General features: G+C 35.3%; 3 protein-coding genes across 5 annotated transcripts in view; 2 read left to right on the top strand and 1 right to left on the bottom strand.

The window, feature by feature from the left end:
- Positions 1 to 15231, top strand: part of snx19a (sorting nexin 19a) — a 41446-nt gene that overhangs the window by 793 nt on the left and 25422 nt on the right. The window contains exons 2-9 of one of the 3 annotated variants that reach the window (XM_087250994.1): positions 487 to 781; positions 10430 to 10706; positions 11252 to 12809; positions 12892 to 13030; positions 13650 to 13750; positions 13853 to 13969; positions 14066 to 14154; positions 14265 to 14358. In XM_087250994.1, coding sequence (XP_087107120.1) covers positions 11280 to 12809; positions 12892 to 13030; positions 13650 to 13750; positions 13853 to 13969; positions 14066 to 14154; positions 14265 to 14358 — 2070 coding nt within the window. In that variant the 5' untranslated portion in view covers positions 487 to 781; positions 10430 to 10706; positions 11252 to 11279. 3 annotated transcript variants of the gene reach the window in all.
- On the bottom strand, positions 56 to 7540 carry pou2af2b (POU class 2 homeobox associating factor 2b). The gene is given in 5 exon segments (NM_001080025.2): positions 56 to 869; positions 2992 to 3296; positions 3409 to 3451; positions 4798 to 4898; positions 7157 to 7540. Coding segments are annotated over 5 exon segments (879 nt in total). The 5' UTR covers positions 7170 to 7540; the 3' UTR covers positions 56 to 452.
- gig2o (grass carp reovirus (GCRV)-induced gene 2o) lies at positions 8941 to 9937 on the top strand. Its single transcript, NM_001245983.1, is given in 2 exon segments — positions 8941 to 8996; positions 9085 to 9937. A coding segment is annotated over 1 exon segment (651 nt). The 5' UTR covers positions 8941 to 8996; position 9085; the 3' UTR covers positions 9737 to 9937.

Raw genomic sequence — 15231 nt, 5'->3', positions numbered from 1 at the left:
TCAGTGTCAGAACAGCTGCTCTTGATCTTCTGTTCTATGAAGATAACAGACTTTCTTTAAACCAAAACATATTTATTTTTCAAATTCACGTTGATTTCAAAGAGCTACCATTCTTGTTGAGCAGAAAAATGTTGGTTTATGTTATGTTTCCAGTCAAAATGTACTTTTTTGGGAGTAATATTACACTTGGAATTGTAAGAAAGAGGGGGAAATGGAGCATTGCCTCTAATTTATTCTAAAACGCTTGGAAATTAAAAAATGCACAATTAAACCATGAATTAACTAGACTAACAGCACATGTTTTACTGTATCTATATGTGGTATGTAGTTTTTTTATGACCAGCATTTCATCGTTATTATGAATCTATATAATCTCCTTCTGTGTAAGAATAGAGAGGCTGCATAATTGCAAAATGATTAGTCCACAGTCCTGTAATTGTCATTGAAGCCTCTTAAAAAGCTCTTCTGGTCTCATATGACAACCAGGATCCTGTTCCATCATCTTTAGCCCAGGATGTAGTGTCACTGAGAGACACCACTCCACCACTGGCCTCCTCTGAAGTGACGGCTGTCATCTTCACCACAGCCAGATCTCCAGGAGTCGACATGTACGGTGGGCAGGAGTAGCTGGAGGCAGAGGTGTAAGATGGTGCTGTGTATGGGACGTCCTCCAGAGGCTGTAGAGTATATGGCTGAGAGCTGGATGGGATGGAGCTCCCACTCCGACCAGAGGTCAGACGGTATGGAGAGGAACTGCCTGAATCAGGCCCAGCTAGGGATGGTGAGTCTGCCACGGGGGCTGCACCCTCAGGACATAAGACTTCTGTCTGATTGACCGAGTCCTCTGATGGCTGATCCCATGGGTCTCTCTGTAGCATAGAGAAACATCATTGCTTAGTAATCTTTTCATTTAAATGGGTTTTGCTCCATCTATTAATTTATTAAAAAATATGTTTCTGCATTTAAATAAAATGTCATAAATATTTTGGGGTATTGGTGGTCCATTCTGATGTGGTGACCCCTGATACAACATCCTGAAGCTGAAGGAAAATGTGTGAGTGACTGAGTTTGGAGTGTAAAATCAGATTATTATTATTCCTTGAAAAAAAAGGAAAAAAAAGTTTGTATATACAGTGCTCAGCACATATAAGTACACCTCTCACAAATCTCTCTTTTACATTTATATGTTTGATAGGAAGCTTTACAATATTATATTTGTGCATATACATTAGATTAGTCAGTACTAAAGCCAAATTTGGAGCTCAACTAACAAAATAACTTATGATAACGGTCTAAAAACTAGAACACCTAAATTTATATCTTATAAAAAAATATTAAATACAAATTTTAAAAAGAGGAAAAATCAAAAAAAGCAATTCAATTATTTGAATAAATACATCTGTTTATCTGTTTTGTTTAAATGCACCGAAATACATTGCCTATATTCACTGAGAAATGGATCAAAATATTCACTTTCAAAATGGGGTGTACTGAATTATGCAGAGCACTGTAACTGTGCAGATATTAGTTGATCTGTTTTTTCTTTTACATTTATTTATAAAACTTAATTTATAATTTATTAATTTAATAAAAAATACATATGATATTTTAATGGCATCATTGAGGTATTGATATGTACTCATTTCTTTTAAAAAGTTTGGAGTTTTGTCAGATGCTTTATTGTTTTAATCAAATCTGTATTTATTTGGTAAAAAATACAATAAAATAAGTAATATTATTACAATTTATAGCAGGGGTGTCCAAACTCAGTCCTGGAGGGCCGGCGTCCTGCTGAGTTTAGCTCCAACTTGCTTCAACACACCTGTCAGGAAGTTTCTGGTATATCTGGCAAGAGATGATTAGATGGTTCAGGTGTGTTTGATTAGGGTTGGAGCTAAACTCTCCAGGACACCGGCCTTCCAAGACCGAGTGTGGACACCTCTGATTTATAGGAACTGTTTTTTATATCTGTATATTTTACATACATTTTTTATTCCTGTGATGGCATACTTATATTGTCAGCAGTGGTGTAAAGTAACAAATTACAAATACTCAAACTACTGTAATCGAATAGTTTTTCTCAGAAATTGTAATTTGCTAAGTAGTTTTAAAAATGTGTACGTCAGTGTTCAACGTCCAAACTAAAATCAACCAAATATCAATGTCTCATGATGTAACAGCTTGACGTTGTATGGACGTTACCATTATGACGTCTGTCAGATGTTGGATTTTGGTTGTCATACCTGACAAATAAATGTCAGTATTTGATGTCAATATGACGTTGGTTTAAGATTATGGCTCGACGTTGGATTTTGGTCATTTTTAACACAACCTAAAATCAAGGTTTAACGTCTTATGACGTTGTGTCTCTGCTGGGCATTAACTAAATGCACTACAGAATGTTACGTTTACACACATCCACAAATTAGATGTAAATGCAGCGTAATACTCACTACTCGCATGTACTTTTGAAAGGTCTTTTTACTCATACTTTGAGTAATATTTACAACAGATACTTCAACTCTACTTGCACCTCATTTTTGGACAAGTAATTTTTTCTGTAACTTTTACCTACAGAAAGTATGATTTTTCAGTACTTTTTCCACCACTGATTTTTTGCTAAATAAAAGTTTAAAAGAACAGCATTCATTTGTAGTAGAAATCTTTTGTAGCTCCTATCCTTATTGGCTATTAATAAAACTATTTTAAAAAATCCTATATGAATCACCAAAAAAAGTATGTAAATATTAAAATATTTAAATATAAAGAACTAAAAAATTTATTACAGATTATTTTAAAAGTCATTCCAGTAATATTGTTTATCTGTGCCAATTATATATATTTTATAATTATAGCTGTGGTGTTGCCTCTGTGAGTTTGTGAACTATGTCTTTACTATTACCATTTTAGTCATTGATCTTATCGTGAAAGGCCATTTAGAGCCATTAAAAAGGCTTTAATCAATACTAGCTGTAGGAAGTGTGAATATACCAAGAGCAAGTGTGATGAAGACTCTCCAGACAGAGTCGGCAGTAGTGTTGGTAGTGAAGACGGTGGAAACAATGACCCTCCGCTTGTGGTATAAGATGTTGGCCCTCTGTAATCTCCATACGAATCAGGAGTGTAGTAGCTGTCGATGAAGGCAGGATAAGTGGAAGCGTGGTCATATGAGAAGGCCTTGCTTCCCAGTGCCGAAGAGTACGTGTCCGAGGAGTACTGCTTCACAGTATGGCAGAGCTCCGAGTCTTGGAGGAAGGATCTTCTCATACTGTAGTAACCAGGAAGCACATGCGAACCTGCAAGAGGAAGCAGGAAATTCAGTGAACTCCCCAATTCAAGATGAGTTAGCTTCTCACTGTGCACAACTGCCAGATATAACTGTGGATAAGCTCTACCAGACGGACTCACCGGGCATTGGCACAAAAGCTGGCTGAGAGGAACTGCTGCTTGTCTGAAAAGCAGAAAGTTAGAGACTATTCATTATTGATGCCAACAGAGTGTGTCTGTGTGTTTTTAACTTTACTTTAAGGAGTATAGTTCATTTCCAGAATTCTCACAATTGACTTCCACTTTCAGTTGGTGGCCACTGTTGACTTCCATGTTTTTCTTGAAAGCCAATGGTGACAGTCAACTGTTCATGTAACAATATAATATTTCAAAATATCCTCCAACATGTTCAACAGAAGAAACTTATACAGGTTTGGAGAGTGGAATAAATGACAAAATTTTCATTTCGCAAGTGAACTGCGCCTTTAAGAAGAAAGCATGTAATGAAAATACACAAATCCCTCCGTAATATAAAAAGGCAAAGAGAAACACAGAACCCCCGGTGGGCTCCTTTGTATTTACAGCCAGTGAGAATATGGAGAAAAAGAGAGGAAGGCGCAGGTTTTAGTGCTTGTTCTGTTGAAAGCCAGGCAAATCATGTGGGAGGATATTTGAATATGATTTGCCAGTGTCACAACAGTGCTCCCCCTCGCTCCATGTGTACACTTCCCTCCGGTGGAGTGTCTACTCTTCTCATGAGATTTTGCCACAAGGATCTAAAGAAATCATTGAATGACTGGGAACATATCCCAGATGACTCTGCAAGTGCTGGGAAGAACAGAGTGGAATTAAGTTAATTTGTTTAGTAGATATTGTTCTTTGTTGGAGGCTTGCAGTCAGTACGTGGCATGAATATAGTGCCTCTTTTTAATGGATATTTCGTAAGGGCAATTACTTGACTATTTATACGGTGTACTTTATGAACGCTATTTGTGTATTTTGTGAAATAAGAAATAGCTTTGTCTCTGCTAGACCATTGTTCAGATATATGTTAAGGCCAACCACCCCGTCTGATGAATTTGCATGAACTGACTGGTCTATTAGTTTCAATGAGGGGACAAAACCAAACAAAAGCAGACAACAACTTGCAGCAGGAGTTCACTTCTGCACAAGGACTGTCTGTTCTTTTGTATTTTGGTTGGAAATCCGTCAATGATGCCCTTGGTTAAGGCTTAGGTTTAACCGTCTAACAACAATGCCTGTCTGTCCCCTTTCAGGAAGGTCGGCCTGATTTTGGCAGGTGTGCCTGATATTTATCTCTTAATAGTAACAAGGACATGACAAGAATGGATGCTGTGAACACTGTATGAGAGAGAACTCATGCTTTATACTTTGTACAAACAAGTTACTGGATTCAAATACTAGATACTTTGTAAAAAATAAACAGTGAAACGCATTTATGGATAAGGCATGATTAAGATAATATTTAAGAATATCAGGTGACAATGCAGTGCACGATGGCTAACTTACACTGAATCGAGGTGTGTTTGTTTGTCGTAATCGCTTCTCGGCCAGTAGATCTTTGACCGTATGCTTGACACGGACTCCCTGGTATACTCTCTTGGAATACTCTGTGGGAAAAATAAGTGTATTTACAGTTTAAAAAGAAAAGTCTGGCATCACCCAAAAAAAGTGCACTGTTTTTATTGATATATTATAGTCCAAAACAAAAATGCTACGCTTAACAGTAAAAACGGTTAGTCTGATGTTCTTTGAGAAAACTGTCAAGAATAAAGGTAAACAAACAAAGATATAAAGGGAACAAACATGTATAAATAATTATCTTGGTCTGTTTCAAATAATGTCCACATTGAAAGTGGCTTATATCATGTAGGCATTTCCCTACTAAAATGGAAACACTTCCATTTGTTATTTGTGAATTACTAGCATTAAAAATAGAGCATTATTTTCATTTATAGAATCTATTAAGCTTAGTTTGAATAATATACTAGTACATGTTAATGGATATGTTTTCCTCCATTGTGAATTCATTAACCAATGTAAATTAATCTTAGTTTGATGTTTTACAGATAGAATTAACCCAATAAATAAATAAAAAGTAATTCTGCAATCACGGTATATTTGCATTAAGGATATTTTGCATAATTTCCCAGTGTTCACATAAACAACAACTAGTTTAACAAAAACTATGATAATGCATTTTTTCAGATTCTGTCAAAGAATAAGTATTTGTTTACATAGTTGAATTGTTTATATTTTACAGACATTTTTATTGTTGAATTTATAAAAATGATTTTAAAAATATGTATTTTATAGTTAAACACATTGATAAATGAAGAATATTATACCTGAATTTGCATTTTATATCTGATCATGCATTCATTTTGATTTTTCGGATTTGTTTTGTCAGTGGATCTTGCTAGAGTAAACCACATGCATATGGGTAAACCGGTCTTGGAAAGTTTTTTTTTTTTTGGAAAGTTTCTGCTTTTTGCTAAACATTTTATTGTTCTTTTTTAATTATTTAATAATTTTTTATTCATATTTGATTTTTAAATGGACTATAGGCATGCAAACAACTTTTTTTTTTGCTTTGCCATTTTATAGCTCCAATAGGAGCTATTATATGAAATCTTCAAATCAATAAAATATGACTAATATGAATGTGCATTTTTTATGAGCAAGTCTCGTTAAGAAACTGGTTCATGGCCTTATTGTTCTTTCCTGTTGTTTGCATGATTTAGGGGTCAGAATTGTGTGAGTAAAGAGATTATAGTAATTACCAAAGCTGTTTATTATCAGTTATCCATACAGTTCAGTTATTTAAAGAGACCTTTGACAACATGTTCATCTTATACCGAATGTTCCCTTCAGAGCATAACACTAATGTTAGATTTTAAAAGAAGCAGCACAGCTATTCTTGTGAACTCCTATTGTAAATCTGTTTAAGTTATTTTAACTGAAGTATATTAACCATGCTGCACACCCAAGCCTGAGGAAAAATCATAGCTAAACACTTTGTGTAAAACAAACAATGAAATATGCTGCATTGTCAGGGTTTTAGAAATTCAAATTCAGATCCTTGGGCAAACAGCTGTTTTTTGTCGTTTAGCAGCTGAATTACAGCCAATGTCTGTTTTCAGTGGAAGACTCATATCTTGTCTTTCTCACTCTGACACGCGTGCGCGCGCCTGTGCTATATCTGGAGGGTGTGCCAGCAATTGAGCTTGATTTAATAACAACTAATCCTTAACAGTCGAAAATGTCAGTACTTGACATAGAAAAGTTAAAAAAGAGAAGCTTTGCAATCTGATTTGTTATTATAGTTGCCGATACGACTACATTTACGCACACATTCTATATGTCGATAACATTTACTTTCAATCGGACACATTCTTAGAAAAACTAAAATATTCAGAGAGCAAAAATAAATTAATACTCAAATAAAAACATTAAATGCATACATAAAATAATATATAATATAGTAAAAACGCAGAGGTGCAGATTTTTCTTTAACTTATATAGTTTATCCAATCTTATAAAATCTATAGCCTAAAGCCTTTCATTTACAGTGTTCGGCTACTGGACAGATTGTATTTTAATTAGCTTTTTTGTAAAACAGTTATTATATTTACTTTGTTACTTTACATTCAACTGCATATATATTTAGATGAAGAAACAAATGTTAATCAATCTTCAAATGGTTTTAACACAACATTTATTTAAAGTTAGAACTTACAAAAAACCCTACTTACATGAGCACGTTTAATGCAACAGTAGCCACTCCATTAATGCATTATTAAAAACTCAACATCGAATCAAGTAAATATAAATAGGAAAATAATTTTTATTTGTCAATAATTCTCACCTGTCTCCATCATAATTTTAGCCGATCGCTGTCAGGTCTCTCAGTTCTTCCGTTTTGTTTTCTATTCCAGGAGAACTCATAACACGGTCATTATATCAAAGGAAGAAAGGGAGATTTTAAAACCTACTAGACATGTAGCCTATATGGTCAAGCTCACGCACCTCTATTCATATCCTTCACATGGTTTCGCTTGTGAAGCCTTCATGATTTGGTTAAATGCAAATAACTGGCTTGGAGACGTTTCTTAATAATTTGCATCTACTGTAGATCAGAGTACACTATTAAACCTGCTGAAAATGGGGAGTGTGACAGTCGTATTAAAAGTTGATTACGAGGAAATGAGGAAGAAAAAAGAGGAATATCATTAGATAAAGACGAGGAAAGTGTATTAATTAAACGAATAAACATCTGGTTACAACATTTTTCTTATAAAGAGGCCATGCGCCAAAAACTTTCTGGTTGGAAGAAGTTATAGGTAAGGGTATGGAGTACCCTAGTGGATAGGCTTTGTAAAGACTTTAAACCTGTGTGTGGATGTCACATAAAAATTAAACACACTTTTATAAACATTTAAAATGTTTTTAAGTTGGCTATTTGCTGATATAACCTTTTAATAGGCTATAATAAAAATGAAAATGTTATGATTTGGGGACACACTAAACCAAATGACAAACGCTCTTTCACAGGTATTTATTCTTAAGCCTTTAAACTGCTCTACCAAATGATTAACTATATTTTGACAGTTTTAATTAATGACTGTTAAAGTCATTTAAAGAATGACTGATTTAAATATTGGTTAACACACACAGCATTGCTGGTTTACAATAAAATCATAAAAACATAATTATGTTTCACTACTACACTTGATTTTGGTTTTATTGTAAAAAGAAAACCAAGAAAATGTTAAATGAGAATCAGAAATATTTTATGGCATGAATCAAAAAATAAAGATGATTTAGTATTCACATTTTTATATATGAATTGGTCTTACACACTTTTCATAGTACATTTATTAATTCCATTTTTTTTACCATAAACCGACATATCAACCAAATAGTGGGTATTAGAAATTATGGGATGCGTAATATTGGGATGTGATATTGGGATGTGAAAAAACATACAATGAGTGTTAACTAGCGTCAAGAGTTAAGAAATGCAATCTAAATAGTTTTTCTGTTGGGCAAGTTAAATGGGTTAAAAAATAAGGTTAATTTTATTTGTCAGCGATGCTTAGTTTTCCAAATAACCTTTCATTGCAGCTCCTAAAGGATCGATTTTAGTATGAAAACTTTTTGATTATCTAAACCTGCTACATCATAAAGGTTTTGTTCAAATGGAAACGTCATGATATTCTTAATGAAAATGTCAACAAAGATCCTTTTACTTATATATAAGATATAAGATACACTCAACATAATGCCAAACCTTTTTTAAAAACCTTTTTTAAAAAGCCATGGCTTTAAGGGAATAAAACATTGATTTTTCAAAGAACCTTTCTCTTAACATTACTTTTTTTCTTAGTGCGAAAAACATTTTAAAATCCAAATAACTTTTTTTCCACTCCCAAGAATCAGTTGTGCAGTGAAAAGGTTGTTTGGTCTTTAGCTGTTAAGGTTCTTTGGCTGAACCAGCGACGCCACTGCATTGTACCTTACTTTTTAAAGTTCAGCAGGGAATTGCCAAAGACTTAAAAAAAGGTTTCTTTGTGTTTCAGTCAAAAGAGTAACACTTGATTTGTTAGATCGACAACAGCTTTTAAAATCTCGCGATGCTTTAGTAGGATATTTCTCAAGTAACGAAACCGAAAGTCGGAAGCGTTGGATCGGGTGGCAAAGAAAAGGTGAGAGCATTTGTTTACTTACACATATGAATATAAATTAGCTACTTGGCATAAACACCCCACTAATTCAGTCAATTCAATCTTATAGAATGGAGAAAGAAGTTTCGTTTTGTGGCTGGAAAGCGATGAAAGACCGAAGTAAGTCTCTGGCGGAGAACCAGGAGCCGAAGTCAGGCCGTTCATACACAATGTTTCACGGCACATTATTAAAAACAGCTAAAACCATCATTAATTCAGGATTCGTACCCTCTAAAGATGGACTGCTGGGCGCCGGAGTTTATGTCAGTCGTAACATTGATAAAGCAAAGTGCTACCCGCCTCACACCGACAAGAACGACAAAGTTGTTTTCAAACTAAAGGTGCGTGTGGGGAAAGTGAAGAAAATTGACTGTGACAATCATCCTCTACAGAAATCTTGGCACAGCAACGGGTACGACTGCGCGTGGGTTCCCCCGAACAGCAACATCTCCACCATCAAGTCTGGCCGCGAGGAGGACTGTGTGTGGGACCCCAAGCGCATCCAGCTGATTGACGTGGCGTGCTGTGTGGACCACGAAAAGCGCAAGGAGCTTCGACGGCTGATTCGCAGTAAACTGAAACCCGAAGGTTGTGAACTTTGCCATCGTAGCACCTCTGATGGAGATCATGATATCCAGTCGTGTTGGGAGTGCAACAAACAAATCTGTCCTTTTCAGGAAAAACACGTCTGCAAAACCAAGGAGTTCAGAGAAACAGTTTAAATTGGCACTTTCAGAATTGAAGGATAAACCTGTGAACAAATACACTAGTTCTTTATCTATTTTTTTGTAACTAATAAATAGTTCTCCTATATATTCTGTTTATAGTTTTATTATACTGCATTGTGGTGTATGGAATATATTTGAGATGTTCTTCTTGTGTGTAATTTTTAAGCATTAAAAAAGTTGTAACATGCAAAAACATGTTGCTATTGAATTATTTTGATGAAATGATTAAATAATGTTAAATAATGCAGGATAATATAGATTGATTGAAAGATAGCTAGTTGTAGAAAATATATGGCATGGGTTATTATTATTTTTACAAAATCTGTAAGCTAGATATATAGCCTACTTATATCACATTGCACATATCTTACATAGAATGTTTTATTTTTTAATACGTTTTGTTAATGATATTACCTGTTTCCCGCAATGTAATTCCAGCAAAGTGTTTAACTTTATTTTAGTTTTCAAATGCATTACTTAACTAATTCTATTAAAAATATATTTTATTTAATTTGTTTTACTGAAACAGCCTACATCAGCCATTACCGCAAAATATAGATTAAATTATTTTATAGATATAAAACATGATCACAAGCTTTGTTTTATTGTCATTTATATCCCACGTATAGTAAAAATATTGTGCAAACAATCTGGGATTGAAAGGGTTGTTGTTTTTGAACTTCACAGATCCTGTGATAGAGGGCGCAGTTCAGTCGTTTGAAGTTCAGTCTGTCTGACAGCTTGTTAGATGCTAATCTAATTACTGAAAGGTAAAGTAGATTAGACTCCAAACGTCGACAGCAACGACATGAAGTGCAAACACTATTAGTGATAATATTGCAGACCATTTTGGGAACTTATAACTGATGATGAGCAATGAAGATGAGTGTGGTCACTGAAATAATTTAATGACCACTGGGAACTGTGTCCTCTCTTCTCTCTCTTGAGTACTACCTCGGATACAGTAAGTTGACCCTATTTTTATTATTAATGTATAGAGTTAATGTTAGAGGTATCTTCTGTTAATCCCTGCTAAAAACAACAACAAATCAATATAATCCATAAGGGAACTTCAAATGGTTTTGATGGGTATATTGGAAATTATATTAGTTTCAATGAAAACGATTGATCCTGTGGACCTGTAGCGTTTTGCTTTTTGTTGATGGTGTAATAAAACCAACAAATCCTAATAGAACATGTCCACAAATACACTAGAAATGGTTATAATGCATCGGTATTAAAGGTTAAAATGTAATGGTGTGAAATGCTTTAATGGTATCTGCAGTGGAAACCATTATAACCATCTGTGCTAGTCTCTGTGATAATAATGTAGGCAAGTTATAATATTGATGAAATAATTAAAATAAAACAAAACACTTAAATCACGTTTTCTATGTATATATGTTTGTCTGCAAAAGAATAATTTTGTCCAGTACTTCTTAAGCTTTCTAACATAATCTATTTGCTCAAATAACACATATTAACTATTGTCATTTATTTATTTGAAAGTCCACCCTTTTCAGAGACTTGTGGCAAAATGCCTGGTGTCGCCAGTCCAAATCCAAGGAGTCTCTTTGAGTTACTGGGGCAGAGAAGCATTCTTGGAGTTGTAGTTCTGATAACTTGGCTAGTTCTGTTTCATCTCCTGGTGAATGTGTGGCTGCTGTGCATCTTCACCAGTCTGTTGGTAGTGCTGGGTGGATGGCTGGGATCTCGTGTGGCTTTGGATGCCAACAGCCTCCTTCATTTGGAGCACTTCCTGCCATTGGGTGAGTCTCCGCAAGTTCACACTGCCTCAGAGAGCGAACAAAGGTTGGACTGGGAGATTCAGAGTGCTGTTGACAAGGCTGTGCGGGACTTTGTGACATCCTGGTACTGCAGTTCTGTTTCTAAAGGAGGGGAGGAGTTCATAGAGGAGGTAAGGGATGCTATGCTGGAGGCAGCTGGTGAACTGAAGAGAAGGGCGAGGCAGGTGGACCAGAGAGCGCTGGCACAGAGGGTTCTTGAGCTTTTCGGATGCCATCTACAGAGCTTCAGCCAAGCCAAGGAACTCCAACGCACATTTCAAGATGAGCCTGATCAATCGGGTTCAAAGCTTTGGAGGTTGTACTGCAAGACTGATTTGCCTCACCCTGCTCTGATCAACCAAACTAGCCAGCTCTGCTACTCCAGAGCACTGGTAGATCTTCTAATGCACATTCTTATTCCCAAATCTCATTTGGAAACACGAACAGGCTGCTACATGGTTGGTGAGCTTCTCACAATTAATGTTCTTCTGCCTCTTGTGGCAAGAACATCCAGTCCAGATTGGTTAAACCAGACCATTGTAGATGTGTTCACCCAATCCAATAGCAAAGAAGAACCAATTGACTCACAGCAAACACCTGAATCTGATCTAGATGAATCCTATAGCAGTTTCTGGGACTGTGACTCTCCGATTACTTTTGACTGTCCTGATAGCTCAAGCATGCAGACGGCTTGGTCTGCATCAACAGCCCCTCTCCATGATTCCTCAGAAACAAGTTTTCAGAGTCAATGGTCTTCTGAAGAAAACATGCAAGCAAGCAAAAGCTCCAGCATACTTTTTCCAGAAAGAATAGCCCAAAATGCAGCTGAACTGCTCAGATCTCCCTATCGCACCAGCCGCCTCTATAGACACACTGACTGCGACCTGGAATCACCATCTTCAGATGAGAGGAGGATGTCTAATGAGTCTTTGAAGCAAACAGACAAAGATTCTGAGAATTTCTGCGATTGCATCTCACCTTCAGACTTTTGTGGCCTGGTGTGTCTGGAAGAAGACACGTTAGGTCTTTTGGGGAAGTGTTTTAAGCAAAACATGATCATTTCAGAGCCAGAATGTACAGCAGAAGAGTCTCCAGTGCAAACGCTGACTCACACGTCAAACTCCATTCCCAGAAGCCTTGGTTTGGATTCATTAGTTTTTGAAAACTTGGAAAATCTAGACAGACCCGTGGCTATTAAAAACTTGCAAATCACTAAGACCATCACTGCTAAAGAGCAAAGAAGCAGCAGCACTCATCCTTATACTCTTTACACTGTAAAGGTGAGATTCTCATGCATACTGTACATGAAGCACATCGTGTTAAATACAGATCGATGTTGAGTGTTTTATGTTGTGTTTGTAGTATGAAACTGGTGGAGATTCAGAAAGTTCAGCATCTGATCAGCCTGTCCCATGTCATATGGTGAACCGGCGCTACAGTGAGTTCCTCAATCTGCAGACCCGATTGGAAGAGAGGACAGACCTAAAGAAAGCCATCAAAAGTACCAAAAACATGTTTATATTATTGGTATTACACATAAAAACTTATTACATGAACAGCAGATGCATTTAATAAACAAAAGTGTTAATAAAGACAGATAAACTGTTACAAAAATAACTGCTTAAAATAGTATTCTTTTTAAAATAAAATGGTTTTCACAAAAAATATTAAGCAATACTGGAGAAAAACTGAAGTAATGGCTGCTGAAGTCAGCTTTGCAATTGCAGAAATTATTTAAAATGTAAAAAAAAATTATATATATATATATATATATATATATATATATATATATATATATATATATATATATATATATATATATATATATATATATATATAATTAATTGTATTTCTTTTAAGTATTTATAGTTTATTTATAGTTAAATTTATAGTTATTTATCTTTAACACACATTTGACCCTAAACACCAACCCTAAACATTTGAACAGTTAAGCAGTCAGTGCATTTTTGCTTATTGGGGGTAGTACCATACAGACTCAAACCTAGTCTTGCTAAAGTAAACATTATACTATCTTTAAGTTGTCATAACCAAGCATGTTGGCAGTTTAGGTGCACCATCTTGAGTTTGATCCATAATAAAAATGTATGCTCACATTTAAGATGTCAAAGGCCCAAAGAAACTCTTCCCAGACCTTCCCTTCAGCAACCCAGACTCAGACAAAGTGGAAGCCAGGAGAAGCCAACTGGAATCATTCCTCAGGGTGAGAGATTTCCCTTCTCTAATAAAACTTTTAGCAAATAAAATGTGACTTTTATGCGAAACCCTGGAATCTCCCACACACCTTCTTTTTCCATTCCTTCAGAAACTGTGCACCATCCCAGAGGCAGCTAACAGCGAAGAGGTGCAGGAGTTCCTTGCCCTCAACACAGATGCCACAGCATCTTTCCAGAAGAAGCCGTCGGGTTCTCGCATAGACAAGGTCATAAAATATTTTTTTGATTGTATTCAGTTTTTAGAAAATATATCGTTATTTGAACTTTTCTGTCTTCTGAAAAATATTTTCCATTAAAAAAAGATGGTGGAGAACATAGTGGACACTTTGAAGACGGCATTTCCACGCTCAGAGCCCCAGAGCCCCACAGAGGAAGGAGACCCACAAAGAAAGTGAGAAAGCATAAGAAAGCATGTAGATATCATAAGTAAAGCTTACATTTAAATTTTAATGCCCTTATCGTTTTTTATTTTACAAACTAAACTGTGCTTTCACATTTCAGGCCCCGTCTGAGATTCTCCAGTAAAATAGCTCCTACTCTTAATGTCCCAAGCCTGCAACCTAATGTGACATACTCTGTCAGTGAACGCTGCACAGTGAGTCCTTCATAACATTTAAAGCCCCACAAATAGTTGAGTACAATCTGTCCAACCAACCTGCACAGAATCAAATAATAATGTCAAAATATTATTGCTTTATTGTGTTCCAAAACAGCCTAATGAATAAGACTCAGTGCTACTTATGGAATACATTAACAAAGCCAACTTTGTTAATGGTTACAAAGGAAAACTGTAAGATGGGCATCATACGCTAAGAAGTCATTTTGAATACTACAAATTTGTACCCTGTTACTAGGAGACACACAAAACACATTGTATTTTAAAATTGGCTCAAAATATCTACAATACGTTTGATATCCTTAGACTGGATGGAATCAAAAACTTGTCTGTGATTATGAATGTCAACTGGCCAATATCAGATTACTTTAGCTCTGATATTCAGCACTGACAGCAAACAGATTTATGTGTGCAGAAGTTGTGTATTGCATCCTTTAATCTGCTTTTAAATCCACAATTTCCTACATTTTAACTGTTTAACTTCGGAACAAAATTATCAAAAATGAAAAAAATAAAGCTTTTTATGTTTTTTAAGGTACAATATTAAGTTAAATGGGTTTCGACAAAATTTAATGTTTAAATATTTTTGATTTATGCATGTTTATACAACTAGAAAAGGTAATTTGATTCAATGAAAAATTAAGGCAGCAAAATAATGTTACAATGTGAGACAAAATGTCTCTGTATGAGCTTTTGTTTTCAATATTTTTGATATAGAATATAGTCATACAGGATATACTTTATGCACTGACAACAGTTAAATAAACATATAAGACAATTTACATTCTCATACAGAATATTTTCTATAGTTCAACAAATCCAAACATCCAAGGTGCATGTTTCCAAACACAG

Source organism: Danio rerio, chromosome 5 (genome assembly GCF_052040795.2).
Source record: "Danio rerio strain M-AB ecotype USA chromosome 5, GRCz13ab, whole genome shotgun sequence".
Taxonomy (NCBI): domain Eukaryota; kingdom Metazoa; phylum Chordata; class Actinopteri; order Cypriniformes; family Danionidae; genus Danio; species Danio rerio.
The sequence above is the reverse complement of the archived record's forward strand: the minus strand, read 5'-3'. Positions and strand labels throughout refer to the sequence as shown.